The 22,518-nt window shown below is 42.4% G+C and overlaps 1 protein-coding gene across 2 annotated transcripts in view; it reads right to left on the reverse strand.

The window, feature by feature from the left end:
- The window catches only part of ANKRD22 (ankyrin repeat domain 22), a 32,107-nt gene extending 14,381 nt beyond the window's left edge, over nt 1-17,726 (reverse strand). Inside the window, exons 1-7 of one of the 2 annotated variants that reach the window (XM_005292506.4) lie at nt 17,570-17,726; nt 15,746-15,961; nt 6,327-6,518; nt 5,000-5,107; nt 3,559-3,636; nt 2,483-2,581; nt 874-1,390 (exon numbers count right to left, since the gene is read on the reverse strand). In XM_005292506.4, the coding sequence (XP_005292563.1) occupies nt 1,313-1,390; nt 2,483-2,581; nt 3,559-3,636; nt 5,000-5,107; nt 6,327-6,518; nt 15,746-15,766 (576 nt within the window). In that variant the 5' untranslated portion in view covers nt 15,767-15,961; nt 17,570-17,726 and the 3' untranslated portion in view covers nt 874-1,312. Of the gene's footprint in view, nt 1-873; nt 1,391-2,482; nt 2,582-3,558; nt 3,637-4,999; nt 5,108-6,326; nt 6,519-15,745; nt 15,962-17,569 lie in introns of those variants that run through there. The other variant, XM_065552047.1, reaches the window with a different exon arrangement.
- Between the last annotated feature and the right edge of the window lie 4,792 nt (nt 17,727-22,518).

Consider the following 22,518-nt stretch of genomic DNA (forward strand, 5'->3'; position numbering starts at 1 on the left):
CTGGCACAGGAGATAGGCTGTCCCTTTATTTCTTTACTTGGGAGGATTAGATTTTACTTGTCCATTTTCTCCTTCAAAAAGCACCAAAGGGACAAAAATGAGAGTTCCATGTTGTCGCATGTCGGGGGAGGGCGGGGGGGTTAAAGTTTTGTTGTGAGATGGATCAGCTACTCCTGCCCCCGCCCCCCAACAGCTGATTCTGATCAAAGGGAGATCAGGTGGCAAAACTTATTTATTGGGGGAGAGCTGGGGATTTCTGTATAGAGCTGGATGAGCACAACTGAAAGGGAGCCCCAGAGGAGAGGAGATTCTCCTCTCTGGGATTCAGCCTGAAAGAAGGCTGAGAAATCGACAGGTTCTCACCTGAGAAGACAGGCTATTGCCCAGGAGAACTGGAGGTAGAAGACCAGATGAGCAGCAGCCTGTCTGAACCTCTGAGTGAGGGGAGGAATGTGCCAGCCCCGGGACAGAGGGGTCATTGGAGAAAGACTATAGTAACTGAGGCATACATATGAGGGAGAGGTAGCCTGCTGACCCCAGCCAGGCTGAAGGTTGGATTATTTTCTTATCTTTGGTTAGACTTTGAAAAAAGACTGAAGCCCTGAAACGGGCTGGACTCCAAAGTGGACTGGCCAGAGGGCCAGGTCACTCTTACAGCTAGACTGGGCCAAAGGATAGTGGGGGAGACTGAGGTAGAGTTGCTGCATCATTACATCTAGCCATAAGAGGTGTGTCCTGAAGTGGCAGCTTTGCTCCCCATGACAGAATGCCTGAAGAATCACGCTTTGTCTGCCATCATTAGTCATGAAAATTTAGAAAGGAAAAGCTACAAATGTAATATATTGGGCTTGCAGACAACTGGTGACAACTGTCTCATGGTTAGATATATCCAGCAATTTATTAAAAAACAATATGAAATTTAAATAAAAAATTTTTCTGAATCTGTCGTGAATCATGTCTTCTATAGTCCTCAAATTTCAAATAATTTTTTTTTACTTTGTAAAATTCCCTGCTAGTGTAAGTAAGGGGATACATTGGGGAAAATACATGAAAATTATCATAAATCAACAGAATAAAAATAAGACAACTCCTTCCAGGCACACCACAGGGCTATGTATTTTATATGCTGTACGTACTGACTGCATACCAGTAGATATAACACAGTACATGTCTGCAGAAAACATCAAATCTTAAAAAAAAAAACCACAACGTCTCCATGGCATTCTTGATACTGTACAACAGGGAGTGCCCAGATAAGTAGGGTTTTTTTTTTCCCCCATGCCTAACACCCTTAACATCATCCCATTAAGGACTAGGATGCCTTCTTTAACACATATTCAATGTTGGTGAACTTTAATCTTCTCGCTATATCCAGTGGAGATTCCCCATTCTGAAAGAAATAGACAAAACATGCCGTGATGATAGTCATGGAAGCAGGTACTTGAGTGTGAGTATGTCTATATTGCAATCAGAGGTGGGAGTGCAGCATGTGTAGAAACACCTGAGGTAGCGTTAACCTACTTAGCACCAATCCCAGTAGTAGTGAAGCTGATCAGCACATACTTCAGTACAGGTTAGTTCTCTAAGTACCCAGGGTCCACAGCAGGCTGGTACAGCCCATGCTGAAGTCTGTACTGCCGTAGCTCTGTTGCTATTGGTACTCCCACTAACTAGATTAAAGCCAGCTTGGGTATGTCTACATGGGCTTCAATCACACCTCTGAAACATTACAGACATACTCTGAGAGCCTCACTGGACAGATCAGCCAGTTTGTGTTCACCTATATGGTTTGTATTGTCTGATCCACACTGATAACAATCCCCAGCACTTATAGATGTCTCAAAATAAATTGAGTCTGATCCTGCTCCCCATCAGTCAGTGGGTCAGGGCCTTTCTTTCAATCACATCAAAATCCATTCTGTTATTCAACGTGGCTGATGTCAGAACTCAGTGTTGAAGCAATAGTAAAGGAAGGGACTGCAGTGTTGCCAAGATACTTACATGTCTCTGATATGTGGTGAGAAATCAGTTCTTTCCTTTTGACATTTGATTAGTGATGGATGAGCCTCCTTTGGGAACGGAAGTTGCTGATTCAGCTCCTTACACTGGCATAACCTAGTGTGCAAGGCTCCCAGCAGCCCTGGGGAGGGTACCCACATATCGCATTCCACCAGGGGGCCTGCAACCAGCCATCATAACTGGAAGTGAGCAGTGCTGGACTGGCAGGGGCATGGCCAAGACCCCTAGGAGATGCATTGATTCAATAAATCCCCCAAGCAGCTTGCATAGCTCCAACATGCACTATTTACAGTTTAAAGCTGCTCTCTCCCCAGGAAAGCAGTGGGGCAAATATTTCTTTGTCCTTCCCTAGAAGTGAATCCACTCTTGGGTAGCAATGCACTCTGAATTTTCATGTGCCAGCCACCTGATTTCTGGGAGCTTAGCAGGGTAGTGCTCACAGACACACCTATTATCTCCTTACCTTATTCTTTATAGAAGGGTCTGCATGGGCTTCAAGTAGTAGAGGAACAACTGACTGATTTTTCATTTCACAGGCATAGTGAAGGGCTGTGCTACCAGACTGAAAGTAAACAGAATCCAGGTACAGTTTACTTTTACCACACTTTAAGCAGAAATTTTAGACACACATTCATCTGTCATTTCATCAGTCCACCTGCCAATGGTATTTGTATGTTGGAAGTTGTTTTGTCTGTTTCTTGAAAAAGGACGATATGTAGCCATATGTGATAAACTGCACCAGACCAAGTCCATGGATGTTTGTGAAGCCAGGTTGATGGTTCACGTGTAGGACTAGAACCTGAACCCACCCTGACTTTGGATGGATAAAGGGTTCTAGCCCAGCTGTTCATACAGTTTCTAATACCACAACATCACTCAGAATAGTCACAAGTCTAACCACCCCCAACCTAGGGAGTCAGCTCCTTTCTGGTGCAGTCCACACCTACTGACAATGTTGATAGTCCCAGTTCTACACACACACAATCCTTCCATCACCTCCGCTGAATTAGAGCATGTTCACACCACTGAATGCTGATTGGTGACTGAACTCAGGTATGTTTCCTTTGCAGTTTGCACTCCTTTAAGGGTGTTGTGGCAATGTGACACTTCATTGTTCCCCAGCATTTGACAAAGACTCTACCACAGCAATAAAGAGGCTAACAGTCAAATGTAACACACCAGGATAAGGGGAGTGTGTCTAACATTTCACATTTGTTTTAGATGCTGTGTTTGGAGCAGTAGTAATTAAAAATCTAGAGGCAAGAAGAATAACTGAGTTGAATAAGAGCCAAGCTGAGCTGCCAACACGGTGAAAATTGTGTACTTTTAATTTTAGGGTGAAATTTGCTAAGGGACAACAGTGAGCCACAATGCCAGACAAGCTTAACATATCAAAACAACCTTTCACGGGTTGATCTTCCCCTGAAGCATCACACTATTTCTAGTAGCTTCTGAAAGCTACTTTTTCTAAATTAACTAAATGAATGTTGCATACTCCACACCAATGAGTGACCTCTGTGGCTGTACAAACCCACTTACGTAGTCTGTAGCATTAACATCTGTGCCAGCTCGAAGTAACATCTTGATTAGGTTTTCATTCTGCTTAGTTTTTGATACCTGTTAAACACATAGAAACAAGTTCAACCCAGTTGGAAAGTTAATTCACGTAACACATGTTACTAAGCAGATTTGGGCTAGCTATGAGCATTCTACTCAAAACAATGGAAATGCCCTATTTGTGCAGTACACTTACATGTGACACTACTATCTCAGCAGTATATCAGTTACATTCAGAGCCAAATCCTGAGGTCCTTATACATTTTTACAGTTCTTACTCAGTCCTTAATTTGAAAATCACAACCCAGGATTATCTTGTGTATATTCATAACTCTGGATGAGCTACAGTACAGGGTCCTGCCTGCAATAGCTAATTCGTGATAGGTAGGTGTCACAGGCTGGCTGGCCCTTTAAGGGGAGACAAGCCCAGCCTTGCCTGTGATGATCAACTACCCTCTCAGCTGACCCTGACTGGCTAGGGATCAGATGGCCCTGTTCAATTATTAGATCCAGCTGGGGAAGGGTCATGGGAGGCTTACAAACGATCAGAGAAGTCAATCAAGAGTGGAGTGGTCTGGGAGACTCTAGGAAAATAGACCTCGGAATTGTTACTTGATAGAAACCCAAGGAGAAGTAAAGAGAGAGAGAGAGAGAGATTCCTTCTCCCCTCTTACTCTCAACAGAGAGCCTGAGGTAAGCCTATAAGCCATGTAGGGAGGCTGGGGAGTCGGTCTGCCTATAGGATGTCCTCAGCAGGAGCAGAACTAAGGATCCTGTACCAAAGATAAACCAGATAGGAAGGCAGAGTGGGAGGTCCTGTGTTTCCTTGTGAAGTTTATTAATAAACCCAGATCCCAAGAAGGAATATTACTTGACATGTGAAGGCCTATGCCAAAGTTATAGGAGAGTCTAAGAAGGAGACAGTGAAACAGCAGCTAGCCCAGGTAGCAGTGGTAGGTTGTGATGCTTTTAGTAAGGCATGTAACTCTACATTTGCATGCCTAAGATGGTCCAAAATGGCTTCCTTCATGTGGCTTGGCCTTGCATGTATGGGGCACGTGAAGTCACACTGTACAAAGGATGCTTTTTTGTTCTACAATGTGCAGTGGGATGCTAAATGGAATTGGCCTGCAGGCTGCCAGTTAGGCCATGGTTTTTGTGACTTCTAGGACATGTAGAGTGACCAGATATCCCAATTTTATAAGGACAGTCCTGATTTTGGGGTATTTTTCTTATATAGGCTCCTATTACCCCCCCACCCACTGTCCTGATTTTTCACACTTGCTGTCTATCACCCTAGGGACATGTGATGTATGCCTTGCATATATAGATGCTATGCCTCTGCAAGGAAGTCAGTGTACCTACAGTGGGTCTCAGGAGGGAAAAATGTAAGGTAAGTCTTTCTAGTTTAGTTTGTACTCACCATGATAAGATAGCCAATAAGCAGAACAGGCATTAGAATGATAATGAGCAGGTAGTCAAGGAAACTAAACCGTTTTCTCACAGCATAATGCAAACACGTGCGATCTTTCTAAACAGAGAAGAAATATCTGTTATTAGCATTAGATGCACAATTATTCCCCTTGTGTATTTCACAACTTTTTGACTGGTTATATATCTGGAACATTTCTTTTTCATTAATGTTGAAACAAGGACATGGGTATCTTGCTCAACTGAGTGAAATACACTTCAACTGCACAAAGCCACAGTCCCTGAGCTTCACAGGGACGCAGTGTGCATGGGATTAGGGTCTGAAATTGACCTCTCCAGTCCTGGGCCAGGTTAAGGGGAGTAGGGGGGAAGAGTGCACTGCAGTTCCCATGTGGCTGTTACTATAGCCTGTGGGGGCAGAACAGCAAGAATAGCCCCCACTGTTAAGTGTGCCATTAATTCTTAATCTGTGTCATTAGCGATCCCATTGGCTCGCCCCTAGTCACGAGGGTAATGGGGCAGATGTGGAGTGAGGCTGTGAAGGTGAGGGTAGGAGGGGGTTGGAATAAGCAGCCAAACAGAGCTGCTGCAGAGGCAGGGAGCGCTCCCCAGGCCCTCAGGAGGCAGAGAAGCTTCTGGATGGGGTGGGGGAGAGCAGTAAGAGCCTGGCAGCTCTGCTCCCTCTTCCTCGACTGTGAAAAATGTATTGGTCTGCTCCTCCTCTGTAATGCTGCAACAGCAGGCCTGGGAAGGGAGAGAAGAGAGCTCCCTTGGAATTGCCATCCTCCTGGCCTGGGGGGGAGAGAGACACAGACAGACATACACACGAACATCCCCTGGACTTGCCCTCCTGCCAGGCCTGGGAGGGCGTGAAGAGCCTCCAAAGCTGCAGGAGGAGCAAGGCGGGTGCAGAACTGTGGTGTGGATGGAGTTGATGTGCAGGCTGGGTCACAGCATTAATTGCTATGAGGCTGCAATGACCAAAAATCCAATTTCTCTCATTTGTTGTCCCACATGCTCTGGGGGTGAGTGAGTTCAAAACTCAGGAGACAGCTTAAAAAAAAACATTAAAACTCACAATTTTGGGGCCAATCTCATGACACTTTTTTAGGTCTGACTTGTGATTTGTTTTTTTTTTTTTTTTTTTAACTTTTGGGGTTGGCAATACTGCAAACATTTTCCTCCATTCCTAATTGCAAACTGTAATCAGATCTCACTAATGAAAAGAGGGAATTCCTGGGACCCTTGGCTATTGCCACTCACCTAAATTTGTTAGTCTCTAAGGTGCCACAAGTACTCCTGTTCTTTTTGCCACTCACCTTGTTTCTGATGTTCACATCAGCGTTCCATTTCAAAAGGTAACTGACTATTCTGTTGTGTCCCTGTCTGCAGGCACAGATTAGGGGTGTGTCTCCACCAAAGCTGTCTTGAATGTTTAAATAATTGCTATCCTCTTCCAGCAGCAGTTGAACTTGATTGAAGTCATTATCATAAGCTGCCTGGCAAATGGGCTGAGGCAAGGAGGGGAGGAAATGTTAGTGACCCAGGCATTATAGGCCTCAGCCTACCAGGAGCCAAGTACTTCCCACTAGGTGAAATGAGAGTCCTGCTAGCTCCCATTGAAGCAGATGTGAGGTCCCTCAATTCCCACCTTCTGGGAAGCGCTTGGCACCTCACAAGCTCAGGCCCTATGAAAAGAAAGAAAGATTAAGGTCTAACTGATAAACAAGAGAGTGTAGATACTAAGATGCATATGGCATGGCCTCGAACCTTATGTACAAATAGTTGGAGAAATCTTACACACACAAATTCAGAAAGAGAACTAAGTTTGGGCCGAGTTCAACTCTCCTAGAATGGAAAGCGTCAAGATTCCCAGGGGCTGCAATGGGAGTTGGATCACTCCCCTAATGTAGATGCATATCAGTGGGAGGTCAGGATTTAAAAGAGTAGGAAATAATGTATAATATTGCAAATCAACACTGTAAACTCTTGCATCAGGAAAAAAAGGGTTAAAATTCCTCAACAGACCCTATAGTACAATTGCTTATTTAAGTGTATGTACGTACACGTACACACACACACACACACACACTGTGACTACCATGCTTTTTAGCATCTTGAAGGACATTAGGCCATTTTATAGGATCATTTAAGTTGCTAGCATTCCAGGAGATCACGTGAGGTTAGTTTAAATGGTTTCTCTAATTTTGGCTGGTTCATTATGGGAGTATGTTGGTGGTCTCCTTCTTCTCCAGGAGTGAGAACAGAAAGAAAGATTAAAAGGGTTGGTTAATTTCTAAGGCCTGGTATACATTTAGAACTTAGGTTGGCATAGCCATGGCATTCTGGGGTGTGAAAAATCCACACTTGTATGAGCACTGTAGCTACGTCAACCTAATCCCTGCCCCGGTCTAGCTGCAGCTATGTTGGCAGAAGAATGCTTTCATGCTGTCATGCAGGGAGGTGGTGTTCCTGAAGTGATAGAAAAACCCCTTCCACATCTGTAAACTGAGTCCACACTACAGGGTTATGCCAGCATAGCTACGGGTCTGTATTGTAGACATGGACTACCTTGGTAGTGCTTTAGACTATACAGGAATTCAGATGGATGTTGCAGTGATAGCTACATTCCACCAGATGGTGCCAGGAGATAAATCACAGTGCAAATATGCCTATTTCAATGTAAAGCTCTAATGGACCAGAAGAGGAACGCATCAGGTTTGGCAATACTGTAATAAACCGAGCTAGTAATTGCTATACATGTAGCTGGAAGGTGATGCTCCAGGAGGAACTGAAAACTATCGCTGTAATTCAGCAATTTCTAAATTCCCCTTCTTGGTGGTTTTGCTTCTGTTTATGTCAGACATTTTGTTTCTCCGGTTTAATAAAAAAAAAAACACAGACTACTTTAGCCATGCAAAGAGCCCATTGACTTCATTGGAGCTAATTACCATAGTAAACACTAAGAGTTCAATCCTGAAAAATGCTGCACCCCAATCCACTAACCCAGCTAAGCAGGTGCTTACTTTCACATACAGTGAGTAATCCCATTGATCAGAACTGCTGAGTAAGAAGGTACAGTTTTTACATAGTAACTTTTCAGAATAGAACCACACTTCAGGTTAAAATAGAAACTTTTAAAAAAAGAAAACAAGAAAGGATCACTTCACTTCTGTAAATATTGGTCAAGAAGCTTAAATATAAGTAACACAATTTCTTGTCAGAATATATTGGACTTTTTTCTTTTAGCAATCCCAATACAATGAATAGACCTGAATGCTGGTATTGAAATGGCACTATGTTAAAGTGCACTAGGGAACTTTTAGTGTGCTCCAGCAGGTCTATTAGTGTGCAATAGATTAGTGTGTTTCAGAAATCATATCCCTGCAGCATGCATTGCTGCTCTGTGTAGACTTGCCCTGAGAGTACCTCATTTTTTGTAGTCCAGAAAAGAGCAGGTCCTAGGTAGGAATCCTCCTAACATCCTTAACAGTGAAGACTTATGTAGAAAGGTCATTTAGTTTCTCAGCAATGTCCTTGTCTTCCTTAACTGCTCCCTTTAATCAAGTGATCCAGTGGACCTAAAGTTCTTTCACAACTTTCTTCCTTCTGATATACTTAAAGAATCTCATATGTTTGTTTTACCCCTTTTGCTGTTTACTCTTCAAAATCCATTTAGGCCCTTCTAATTTCCCTACTAATATTGCCTGCCCTAGTTTATGCTACTGTTTATTGCCTTCACTGGGGTCAGATTTCCAAATTTAGAAAGATTTCAGTTTGGCTTGAATAGCCTTTCAAACCTGGGCATTTAGCCATAATGTTTTATTCCTTGCCTGCCTTGTTCTTTTTGTTTGTTTGTTTTGTTTGGCAGTTCAATGTGCCTTCTAAGACTCTATTATTGTTTTCATAAGCAGCACCCATGCCACCTCTAGGCATTTTACTTCCTTTACTTTTAATTTTATGACTTCTTTGACTAAAATTCTCCTTTTAGTGAAATCTTCCTTTCTAAAGTTGTCACTTTTCGGTACCCTACCTCCTCTGAGATGTTGAACCCAATTGTGTCCTGGCCACTATAATTTTGTGGTTTAACTGCAGTCACTTCTTGAATTAGCTCCTGTGTGTTGTTTAAGACTTACTCAAGACTACACTTTCCTCTTGAATGCTCGAGAGCCAGCTGTCCTAAAAAATCATCACTTATCATAGAGAAATTATTTTTTCAGACACTGTCCTGTTGTGCTATTTGACTAGTTTAAAACTGGGTTGTTGAAGTCTCTCATTTAGAAGAGGACAAATAAGATAAAAGTGACAAATAAGGTATGACTGGAGCAGGGACTTAAACCAAAAAAAGGGGCTGGCTGGGTTAGAGTGCAGGCTCTGAGGGTCAGGACATATTCCTGGTACTCTTGCTTTACAATGTTGCTACATAAAACACTTCAGGCTTATTTAAGGTCCACTTCTACATTGTCTCGGATCTTGTAAATTTCAGCTGTGGCTGTTTCCAGAAAAAGAATGGAGAGTGCCCTAGATAAGGTGAACACCACAAGGAAGTAATTTCCCTAGCGTAGGGAGGTCTGTGCTGTGACAGATATGACAATATCCTGAACAAATCTTATGGCATTAAGATTAGCATTACTGAAGTTAATTCAATGGTTTTGGGGTCCACCGTATTAAAAAGGCAATTGTTTGTTTGTGTTATTGTATGTAATGTCGGGTATGCTAACTCTGGTTATCATCCCTTTGAAGCCACCCCCTGGAGAGGATTCTATATACTAGTTCAAACTGGAGTCTCCAGGGACCAATGAACCAAGGATTTGTGCATCATTAGCCTGGTTTTAAACAGCCTCAGGGCTTTCTTCCTGATCCAGCAAATGGACAGGACCTCCAAGGAGGGTCCCAATTGTTAGGGAAGGGTTGGAGGGACTGAGCCTACTGAAGGCACATAAAACACTGTTCTTGTTTTGAACAGAAGCTGTGATAAACTTGAAACCATAAAGAAACCACTTTTGTGAGGTTTTGAAAGACAGCTCCTGTCAGAGCCCATGTTAGGGTTGAGGTGATCTCTGGTAAGCTTATTTGCATGAGTATAGTTTTGTTTATTGTTTTTCTCTGTAGTGCTTTTACCTTAAGAATAAAATAGGCTTGCATAGGAAGTGTATGTGGTAACGAGCAGTTACACTTAACACTTTGAAGAGAGAGTTCACAAGCCTGCTTGGGCAGAGTCTCTTGCTGAGAACAACACGGTAAAGGAAGGGAACTGTTCAACCTGGAGATATCCCAGGCAGACGGGGGAGAGATGCAATTTCTGAGAATGCTCCCTGGCCATCACCTCTCTTGGAGACATGCAAGTGACTGATCTTAAGGTTGTATCTTGTCCTCTGTTAACGGGGGGAAAAAATCAAAGAGCAGGGATAATTGCAAGCTGTTCAAGACTAATAACAGTTAACGACAGGTATTAGTCTTAGAGGAAAAGCTAGGGACTTAGCAGAGAGTTTCATCCTCTTACACCTAGAAGAGTAATCTGCCTTCGGATTGAGGCACACAAGTTGAACAGTATGATGAACCTTGTATTACTGCTGCTCTGGAGAAATGACTTCAGTTTCCTGGGTTCTTGGTATGACGACTCTCAGCTGTACTAAATTAAGATGAACCTATACAGGCACAAGGCCACAATCCCAGCTCTGGGAGAACGCCTGTCTGTTTTGCAAAGAAGAGCAGTGGCTGGTGTTGGGGATAATTTCAGGAAGCTTTAGGAAAACTGCACCGATCTGCATGACCAGAGTGCTGAGTTGCAGGTTCTGATCACAGAATTCAAAAGACAACTGACCGATTGAAAGAGGAACTACAAGCCACTTTGGTGAAGGTGGAAAAGTAAGCAACCCAGAAGAATATGGCCCAGAAGGTAACACTGCTCTACAGCCAAAATGCTTCTGAAATAAATGTAGTCAAACTTTACTAATTCTGGGTCGCTGAGAACGAAAATGATGCTTAAAATTGTTGATTGGCTCTAGTTTTCAAGATTTGCTATTGGGTCAGTATATACAACCCTTGACTTGGGAATGGCGGAGGATAAGTGAGTTATAAAGGGAAGGGATCTCAATTTAAACCAGAAATGACTAAAATACATCTTTGACTGGATCTATGAATAAATCTATGACTGGGTTTGGACAGTACTTGCTGTTTAGGCAAAACAATGAATGATGCAATCTGAAGCTGGTATTGCGTCATACATGATATGAATTGCATCATGTTATTCCTAGAAGTCATGGATGATGCAATCATAACGAAGCTTACATCACTCTGCTGAACAAATTGCCCTATATCAGCTCTAGAAATCATACAGTGTCGTGCTCTCTTATTTGTCAGTGTTTGATTTTGCAAAGGGACACATTTCTGTTTAGCCAAAGTGAGCAGAGATGCCTCGTACTTGTGTGAACAGTGCAGATAACTTCTGCTGTGTTTGTGGTGAAGTGACTTTTGCATCACAAAAGCGCAGTATAACCACTATGGTTAAGAAAGTCTATCACCTTTATTTTGGCTGCAAAATTGGAGATCAGGACAAGGTGGGCCCCACACATATGCTGCAACACTTGTGCAACAAATCTTCACCAGTGGTTGAACAGGAAAAGGAAATCTATGCCTTTTGCAGTGCCAATGATTTGGAGAGAGCCAACAGATCATACCAGCAATTGTTACTTTTGCATGGTGCCTCCAGTTGGGAAAGGTCAAAGAAGAAAAAGTGGACTGTGCATTATCCAAACATTCCATCAGCTACACGCCCAGTACCCCACGGAGAAGGACTGCCGGTTCCTGATGCACCAGAATCATTCTCACTTGAGTCAGACGAGGAAGAGGATGAAACTTCTGGTCCTGAACCATCAATGTCACAGGACCCACATTTTCTCCCATCCTCCTCCTCTGATCCACACCTCATAACACAAGGTGAACTGAATGACCTTGTCAGGGATTTGGAATTACCCAAGAGTAAGGCAGAGCTGTTGGGCTCCAGACTACAGCAGTGGAATCTCCTGGCAGGTGATGTTAGGGTTTCCATGTTCTGTGACCGTCAAAAGGATCTTGTCCCATTCTTCTTCATGGAAGGTGATCTTGTAGCCTGCAACAACATCGATGGTGTGATGGCAGCCCTTAACATCGTTCACGATCCAGATGAGTGGAGACTGTTCATTGATTCATTGAAGACGAGTCTTAAAGCTGTTTTACTGCATAATGGCAATGTTTTGCCACAAATTCCAGTTGGTCATGCAGTCCATATGAAGGAAACCTATGACAAGATGAAACAACTTTTGCGGTGCATAAACTAGGACCAACATCCGTGGCAGCTTTGTGGCGATTTGAAGGTTGTTGCTCTCTTGCTTGGTCTGCAGACCGGATACACAAGTACTGCTGTTTTCTCTGCGAATGGGATAGTCGTGCAAGAGATTCCCACTACATCAGGAAAGATTGGCCACTCCGACAGTCATTGGAGCCTGGGAGGAAAAGTGTTCAGCATCCACCACTTGTTGAATCAAGGAAGATTTTGTTACCACCTTTACACATCAAGCTGGGTCTGATGAAGAACTTTGTCAAGGCCATTGACAAAACACAAGCAGCTTTCAAGGACCTCCGTGGAAAATTTCCAAGGTTAAGTGAAGCTAAGATAAAGGAAGGTGTCTTTGTTGGTCCTCAGATTCGTGAACTTCTTCGAGATGATGCATTTGACCATGCACTGCGTGACAAGGAAAAGACAGCATGGAAAGCCTTCCAGTTAGTGGCAATAAATTTTCTCGGAAACAACAAGCAGACAACTACAGGTTGTTGGTGGAAAACCTCCTCAAGGCATACAAAAGCCTTGGTTGCAACATGTCACTAAAGATACATTTTTTGCACTCTCATCTAGATTTTTTTTTCCATCGAACTGCGGAGCACTGAGCGACGAGCACGGCGAGTGATTTCACCAGGACATTGCAACAGTGGAGAAACGCCATCAGGGCAAATGGAGCCCATCAATGCTTGCAGACTATTGCTGGACAGTGACAAGAGATGCTCCATTAATGAATTCAAGAGACACACCAAGAAGCGCCGAGTAGACACTCTACAAGGCTCCTGGTCCCAGGCCCTTAAAGAAGCAGTAGCCTGGATTTCCCCCAAGCCTTAACTAGTCCTCTGGGACCATAGTCCTCTCTCCCAACACCTACTTCTGCCTTCTATAGGTCTTCATCCACTCTAAAAAGTCACAGAACTGAAAGGGGTACACCACAGAACTGATGTTGACTGACCCTTGCATCTAAGAGAGGCAAGAAAGGAGAAAATGCTTTTCTCTAAAATAGCAGAAGTCCTTACACAAGGACATGGTATTTGATCCAGATGCATGTCTGGGAGGGGTGCCTGTGTGTTGTGGGGAACAGGCCACTCTGTAGAATGCTGCCTGCCCTTGATTCTATGATGTCTTCAGTGACTTGTATGACTTCCTTCCATTTGTTGCGGAAACCTGTAAGGGTAGTGCTGAGGCAGACAACGGTCAGCACAGATCCTGCCACAGTAACTGGAATAATCTAAAAAGGGGAGCATGGATCCTCAAGAGCTTGATCCAAAGGCCATTGAAGTCAGCGGGAGTCCGTCCATGGACTTACTGGGTATTGCATCAAGCTCTCAACAAATTGAACTTCTCTAACCAAAAATACTGATGACAGTATGACAGATTTTGCTCATCAGTCTTAAAGCATTTGGTTAAATCAGAATGTGGTGGTCCTGGAGCTGATCTCTAACTTATGAATTCTGGATCTTGATCTGGTTATTGGGATGTTTACTGCATGAATGTATCGGCTTAGCCTAATAGGGTGCTGTCAGGTAAAAACAAGCAGGAAGCAAAAAAATGGCTGCAGATAAGCCACCCCTTGGCAAACACTTGGGGGTTATTCTGAGACAATATCATTAAAAGAAACAGGCCTGGAACTATAGTCCTTTAGATCTCTCATCCGTTTAAAAATGGACTGTCTCCGAAAGGGCAGGTGTTCTGGCAACCCATATGTGTGCATGTACCTTCCAGGGGTGTTTGAAGAAGGCTAGTACTGTACAGGTTACCATCAAGGGTAAGAACAATGTGCCTGTAGATATGTTTATTTTAAATTATCCCCCTCCCTCCCCCCGCCTTATTCTTTGTTCCTACTGTGATCAATAAGTACATTGATTTAAGAAGGTTGATCTGATGACTGTATATACCACTAGTCATGGACTCCTGAAGGGAAAAGTCACAGGTGCTGAGCTCAGTTGGACTTGCTGGGTAAGCACAGTTGACGCACAGGGTGCTGTATCCCAGAGTCTCATCTAAGAGTGAGAGAACTCGAGAATACTTCCCCTGGGCTGGAAAGGGCCTGACACCTGAGGAAAGGGCATGAGGCTTGAAAGGGTATGAGGCCTGTACTCAGAGTGGGGACAGCAGTGCAGCTAGTCTTGTAACTGTGACGCAGAGTACAGATAACTAGTCTCTCAAAGTTGCATGGGATTTGTAAAAGTATTTCATAATTTCCATTTGCTCTTATAAAATGGAGTCACTTCCCACAAAGCATAGATACTGTGTTCCAGAAACTCCATTGCATTAAATCTAACTCAAGTTGACATGCCTATTCTACAAATTAGGTGAGAATCAATGTTGAAGAGAATAATTGGAAAAAAAACCAATTATTTACACCATTTCTGAAAAATCTGGCAGCATCCCAACTGTCCTGAAACTATAACTTGTCACTCATTTACATCACTGTTCATTTATATTCGTCATGTAGGAGCCCTACTTTGCAAAGAAAATTACTCTCTAAAAACACATTCTACTGGAAAAAATGACTAATGAATTTAGAGTTGTTTATGAAAGAAATAATTACACTGACTCTGCTCTAATTAAACATCTTAAACGTTCAGTTTTTGATGTAAAAAGCATGAGAAAGTTCTGTCAGAGTAGTAAAGACTTTAAAAGGAAGATGTTGTAAATGTCTGTCTTCTACACCTTTGAAGTGGAATGAAGTCGAACCGGTTAGTTGGGTTATGAACATGTGGAACTGAACTATATATACATTCAAGTGCCTCATTCCCTTTCATTTGAAATAGTGCTTTACTTTTTTAAATGAAAACTTTATTGCTTTTCCACATGTAAATTTAGTTTTTGAGAGGCATGTACATTCTATGCTATATCCAGCGGGAGAAGCCAATCCATTGTAATCAGAGTTTAGGGAGCAAAGGAGAAATTCAGCTCCTTGTCTGTAACTATGGAAAGCATTTGACCATATATGTTGTTCAGCACTCTTGCTAAAATCAAGGCACCCTCCCCCCTGCTGTCTCCCATTACCGACGCTAAAGTGTGGGTGTGAGGAGAGCACTCTCTTCCATTCAGTAAAGAGAAATGGCCACTGGATTTGGCCCTTAAGGCAAGAGTTTACCAACTGTGTTAGAACTAAGCCAAAGTGGCCACTCAGTCGCATTGCCTAACATGTCAAACAGAACCCCAAACTGCTTTGCTCTGAATGCAGAGCTGTAGCATACTTTAACATAGCTAACACCTTCTTCTCTGAAAATGAAACAACCCATGTAATGTATGTATTTGTACAAAAAGTACCCTTAGCCACATGTAAAGTATTGTACTTTAGACAAGATGGGGTTTTCAATTCCTAATATGAGCCTGTCAAGGAAACCTAAATCTCTTGAATATAGATCTTCTACAGTTTCACATACCTCATAAGAAATGACCACATACCTCTGAATAAAGTATCCCCATGTCTGTTCTTTGGAGCTTGCCTGAAGTCCTTTGTAGCTCACTTGACCCGCAGATTTTCTTGACTTTCAGTTGCTCTTGAGTTTGTTTAAAGTGGATTAAAATTTAATCTCAAGAGTCTTTTGGCGGAGTGATTTGAGCCATGAACAATGTAGGTATCTGATCTTTTCCAAAACTTCGCTGGTTGTAAGTGCTTTCCTAATCAGGGAGTATGAAATGATGCCGTTTTCAAAAGCCCAACCCAGTGAGGTAAACGTGAGAGTGTGGGTTTACTGCAAGGCTGACACAAGTAGTACAAGTTACAACAGCTAGAAGTATTTTGCAATAGCAGGTTCCCTAAAAGGAAAAGGTTAAACTAGCCACAGGGGAGAAGACAAATTGCACAAGAAAATGAATGAAGAAACGTGAGACTTCTAAAACAAGAATTTGCAGAACTAGGTGTGAGATTATCACCCAAATAGTAAAAAATGGGACCCTAGAACATAACAGCTGTGACTGCAGAAAATGAGATTAAAGCTATCAAGAGTGGTGTTAACATACCCATTGAAAGGAAAGTGCAGATTTGCTTTATCAGATAAATACGCTTCCATTAGTACACAATCACAGAAATCAGAAACCATGAACCTAGTCTATCCACTGCTAAAATGGGATTTCCCTGTAGTACCTTTTTTTTTTTTTTCTAGTTTAAGCTACATTTCTAGTTTTAATATGGTCCAACTCCCCAAGGGCCTATTCTGTCATCTGGGCTGGATGCTTCTAGGGAAAACAGTGATCCACTGTTACATCCTGCTGAACATTGCATATGTGACAGTCTGCGCTTGGCTCAGTGAAGCATTCTATTATTGCCTACCTTGTACATTATAAGTGATTTTTTTCCCCCTAAGAAATATTGAAATGTTTTTGTCCTCTTTGTAAAATCTTTGCATTTGTTCATGCTGGTGTTCTTTCCTGATGGACATTAATAACAGCTCAGTTTATGAATAATTACAAACACTTAGCTAAAAAATCTTCATATCTGGAATATGTCCCATTCCAATCATTTTGGATATGAAATCTACTTCCAAGCACCCTCTGGGTCCCATCTTGAAAAAACATATGAATGGGAGCAACTTGACACATGAATAGTCCTGTTGACCACAATTGGACCATTCATAATTGTATTTGTTTGCAGGATTGTTTTTATATCACCTAATCGTATTGCCTGCATTGAATCTTGTGTTTCATATAAAAAAATACAAGCACATAAGTTAGTATCAATACAAACCATTTGCTTTTCTGAATCATTCCTTAATATTTTTAACATGAATAAAACAATGTGACACACCTAGTAAAGAACACGTGTGGTATTCCAGAACAAAGATTTCTAGGGGAAAAGGTGAGAAAAGCAAAATCATTTGTTGTCCAATGCAGTATAAATTCAAACTGCAATACAAAAAGCGATGCTGAAGACTCAAGTAGTGACTAGAGATGACACCTAGGTGCACACATTCAGCAAAGGCTGGAAAAGGACTTCAGGTTGCAGTACAATAACTATCACTTATAAACTGATGATGTTGTATGTAGTGCTTTGCAATAACTAGGGAAGGCAAAGAATCTGCCCTGGGGAACTTACAATAAAATGATCGCTGTCCTTCACAGTTACCAGATTCTTCACAATTTAAGTATCCCATATCTCTGCAAACTTTTTTATATTCCCGGGTGTGAAATTTAGTCACTGAGCAGCCACAGTGATTTTTGGTGCAGGAACAAGGAAAACTGAAAAATTATCTACCCTTCTATATGCCCAGGATAAAATGAGACACTCACCTAATCCACAAACAAACAGTGCTTTTCTGTGCCTCTTGACAGCAAAGGATGCCACCATCTTCTCTGAGAGCAGCCTGGCTTCAGTCCCTTTAGGAACAATGGGAGATACTGGCCATCTTTGCTAAGGGCAGCTTGTGGCTTCACTCCCATTGAGAATAAGAACAATGGGTGATGCTGACCATGTTAAAAGAAGGCACAATTCTCTCTGATTTTTTTTTTTTTAATGTGCTAGGAAAGGGAAAGTGGATATCGTGCGTCAATGCAGATTGTGGTTAGAATTTGTGTACACGTTACGTAAATTTCATACTGCACCTAGAGTTTGAAAAGGCATAATTAATGAGTAACTAAATCAATAAAATAAATACTTGATTTCTTCCTCTACTGTTGCACTCCCCTGTGCCCCTCCCTACTCCAGTTCCTGGCCCAGTTCTCCCCTCCAGTGCAAGGTATAGATGAATATATGAACCCATGAGATTAATATGAATCACCATTTATTTTAAAAGCTTAAAATAACTGTTTCCTTGAAAGAATTACTTCTCTTTTTTGCTATATGGGGCTGTTGCTCACCCTTTTTACATACTGCTGTAAATCTTTTGGAGCAATGACACACTGTGTAGGTGTTAATATGGGAGGGGGGCATGAAAATAGGGTGGAGTTGTAGGATGACCGTGTGTGTTCATGTTTCACTAGTCACATCTATATCAATCTGTGTAAACATTCTGTTTCTTGACCTTCAGACCGTGAACAACACCCACCTTTCTTTAAATTATGCAATGTAACAGATTGTTCCACTGCCAAAGAGCTTGAGAACAAGCTCCTAGATTTTTAACTCTCTGGGAAGGACTGTGTACCTGTGTGAGATGGAAGGGTCCCCCTCGCCAAATGTAACCTAGTCATTATAACCCTGTGTGGATCCAACCAGGCTTGCCATAACAATTAAGAAAATCAGGCCCATTATCTATGATCAACTACTACTGAGATAAGTAACTGCTTTAAAATTCAACTCTCCCATAGTTTTAAAAGAATTGGCTGGGGAGATGTCTCAGAACTATTAATGTTCATTTTTAACAAATTTTAGAGTACTGGGAAAACTCCGGAGGACTGGAAGAAAGCTAATGTTGTGCCAATATTTAAAAAGGATGACTCGGGTACTTATAGGCCAGTTAGTCTGCCATCAGTCCTGGGCAAAATCATGGAAAGGCTGATATAATATGCAATCAGTAAAATATTAATTCCCATCAACATGGCTTCATAGACAGTAGGTCTTGTCTAACAAACTTGATATATATATATTTTTATGAAATTACAAGTTTAATTGGTTAAATGTAATTGTGTTGATATAGTATACACAGCCTTCTGTAAGGTATTTGACTTAATGCATGACATTCTGATTAAAAAATTAGCACTATGCAATCAGATGTTTGTGGTGAGGTTTTGCAGGGGTCTGTATTTGGCACAATGCTATTCAATATCTTTACCAATGATCTAGAAGAAAATATGAAATCGTCTCTAGTAAAATTTGCAGATGACACAAAAATTAGCCTAATGTTGAATAATGATAAATCAGTTATACAGAGCAATCTAGATCATTCAGTAAGTTGCGATGATTCAAACAACATATGTTTTAAACAGTCAACTGCAAGGTGATACATCTAGGAGCAAAAACCGAGATCCTCAGAGGTATTTGGTATTGAAATCAATAGAAGTTAGGAGAAAACTAAAAAGCTTTTGATGATCTGGGCCAAAGAATGTAGATCAGACTTAGAGAACAGAGCACTTTATTCTGAAAAGCAGAAACTCTGAAAAATACCTAATGGTCATGGTGGATAACTATATGAACATTAAGTATCAGAGGGGTAGCCATGTTAGTCTGGATCTGTAAAAAGCAACAAAGAGTCCTGTGGCACCTTATAGACTAACAGACGTATTAGGTCCCAGTGCAATGTGATGGCTAAGAGAGCTAACATAATCTTTGGATATATAAAGAGAGGAATATGGAGTAGAAGTAGGGAGTTAGTATTACCTCTGCATACACAATTAGTGAGATCATTACTGGAATATTGTGTTCAATTCTAGTGTCCAAACTTTAAACAGGATGCTGAAAAATTACAAGGAAAAAGCTAAAAGAATAATTTGCGGTCTGGAAAACTTGCCTTTCTAATAAGAGACTGAACTCCTTTAGTTTATCCAAAAAAAGGTTGGATAAGTTGATCATGGTCCATAAGGACTGACATGGGAAGATTTGATAGTAAACAGCCTTTTAATCTAGGAAACAAAGGCATATCAATGACAGAAACTGAAGATGACAAATTCATATTGGCAATATGTTGCAACTTTTTAACTGTGAGGGTAATTAACCATTGAAAAACATCTAGGGATGTGATGGATTCTCCATTACTTGAAGTGTTGAAATCAAAATTAGATGTCTTTCTAAAAGATATGATATAGCTGAGCTAGAAGACGGGCTTGATGCAGGAATCACTTGATGAAATTCTGTGGCATGTGTTATGCAGGAGATAAGACTAGAGAACCATAATGGTCCCTTCTGGTCTTAAAAATCTAATAAAATGGCCCCCTTTCTGCACCAGTCATTTCCAGATTGCAGAAGTCTTCAGTAATTTCTCAGAAAGAAATGAAAAGGAAAACAACCATAGTGGCTGGGGCTAGGAGAGGCAGGGGGGACTTTTTACTTTAATTAGTTCAGCGTTTGGCTTTCAGTTCCTAAGAGAAGCTGTGGATGCTGTCTCCAAACTGAACTGATAACAGCTCCGTTGTCATTAGTATTTCTGTTTCAACTTCAAGTCTTTGGCTCTGCTTGAGTGTTCCTTTGGCTAATTATCCTGTTGAACAGAAATGAACAGCACCACCTGGTGCGCAGTTTGGGAACAAAAATGAGATGTTTGTAAAAGTGCACCAGTCTTAAAAATGACAAAGTGGTATGTGTACATTTTGAAGTATGAATGGAAAGCTTATAAAGGATTCCCTGAGCAGGCATGTCAAGTTAGTAAAGGATGCAAGAAGTCAAAGTTGTTTTTTGAGTGTAGAACCTGTTTAAACACAAACCTGTTAAAGGCAATAATCTGCGAAAAGAATAAAAATTTTATGGTGATCCATATATCAAGTTTCAGCTGTAAATGCTTAACTTTTCAAAATGGGCTGTATGTTGAAGGGTATATGTTCAAATAGCTGAAGTCCAGCCTCCCTTTTTTTGCACATGCAATTCATGGCCTCAAATTTAGTCCTTGTACCTAAGACTGCCTGAATTGTGCTGTTAACCAGGAACTTAGAGGGGCAGGAACTCTGAGGGCATGGCTACACTTGCAGATGTAGAGCACTGTGAGTTAAACCCGCCTTCAGAGAACTCAGTAGGAAAAGCGCTGCAGTCTGTCCACGCTGACAGCTGCTTGCGCACTGGCCTGGCCACGTTTGAGGCACTTGCAGTGGCATTGGGAGCGGTGCATTATGGGTAGCTATCCCACAGAGCACCTCTTCCCTTCTGGTGCTGTGGCTTGTCGGAAGGGGGCGGGAGGTGCAGGGCATTCTGGGTCCTGTCCCAACGCCCCATGATGCATCGGTTCACATCCCAGCATTCCCTGTGCTTCCGTCCACAATTGGTGCCATCTTTCAACGTTTTTTGTACTGCACGCTCTGTCTTCCCTTTCGGTCTGCGGGAATGGAGCCCAGATTGCTGAGGAGTATGCTGACGAGTCTCACCAGCACGTCACGTTTGTCAGTCAAGTTATTCCTTAGGATCCAAAGTGACAGTGAGGGCTCAGACAATGATATCGACTCAAGTAATGCATATGACACGAGTTTGCTTGTGGCATTCACGGACATGTTCACCACCGTGGAATGCCATTTTTGGGCTTGGGAAACAAGCACTGAATGGTGGGATCACATCGCCATGAAAGACTGGGATGATGAACAGTGGCTGCAGAACTTTCGGATGAAAAAAACCACTTTCATGGAACTGTGTGAGGAACTCGCCCCCACCCTGCGGCGCAAGAACACGAGATTGAGAGCTGCCCTGACAGAGGAGAAGCGAGTGGCTATTGCAATCTGGAAGCTGGCAACTCCAGACAGCTACCGATCAGTCACTAACCAGTTTGGAGTGGGAAAGTCAACCGTTGGAATCGTGTTGATGCAAGTTTGCAGGGCCATTAATCGCATCCTGATCAGAAGAACTGTGACTCGGGGAAACCCATTTGTGCAAAGCCAGCCACAATGTCCTGCACATTACCCAAACTGTGGAGGGGCGATAGATGGGACGCATACTCCAATTCTGGAACCAGCCCACCTAGCCTCTGAGTACGTTAATTGGAAGGCGTATTTCTCAATGGTTCTCCAAGCGATTGTGGATCACCATGGGCGTTTCACTGACATTAACGCAAGCTGGCCCGGAAAGGTGCATGACACACACACATTTCGGAACACTGGCCTGTTCAGGAAGCTACAAGCCGGGACTTTTTCCCCAGACCAGAAGATCACCGTAGGGAAAGTCAAAATGCCCATTGTGATCCTTGGAGACCCCACTTACTCTTTAATGCTATGGCTCATGAAACCCTATACAGGGAGCCTTGACAGCAGCAAGGAGCAGTTCAACAAGCTGAGCTAGTGCAGAATGTCTGTGGAGTTTGCTTTTGGCCGTTTAAAGGGCCGCTGGCGCTCTCTGTATGGGAAGCTGGACCTGGCCAATGACAGCATCCCCGCAGTTATATCCGCGTGCTGTGCCCTCCATAACATTTGTGAAGGGAAGGGTGAAAGATTCACTCAGGCATCGAACACGGAGATTCAACACCTGGAGGCTGAATTTGAACAGCCAGAGAGCAGGGCTATTAGAGGGGCCCAGCATGGGACTGCAAGGATTAGGGATGCCTTGAGGGAGCAATTTGAGGCTGAAAGCCACTAGTAATGTCTGGTGCCCTGCACGGGAGTGAAGTGCAGTGGTT

This window comes from Chrysemys picta, chromosome 7, assembly GCF_011386835.1.
Source record: "Chrysemys picta bellii isolate R12L10 chromosome 7, ASM1138683v2, whole genome shotgun sequence".
Classification (NCBI taxonomy): Eukaryota; Metazoa; Chordata; order Testudines; family Emydidae; genus Chrysemys; species Chrysemys picta.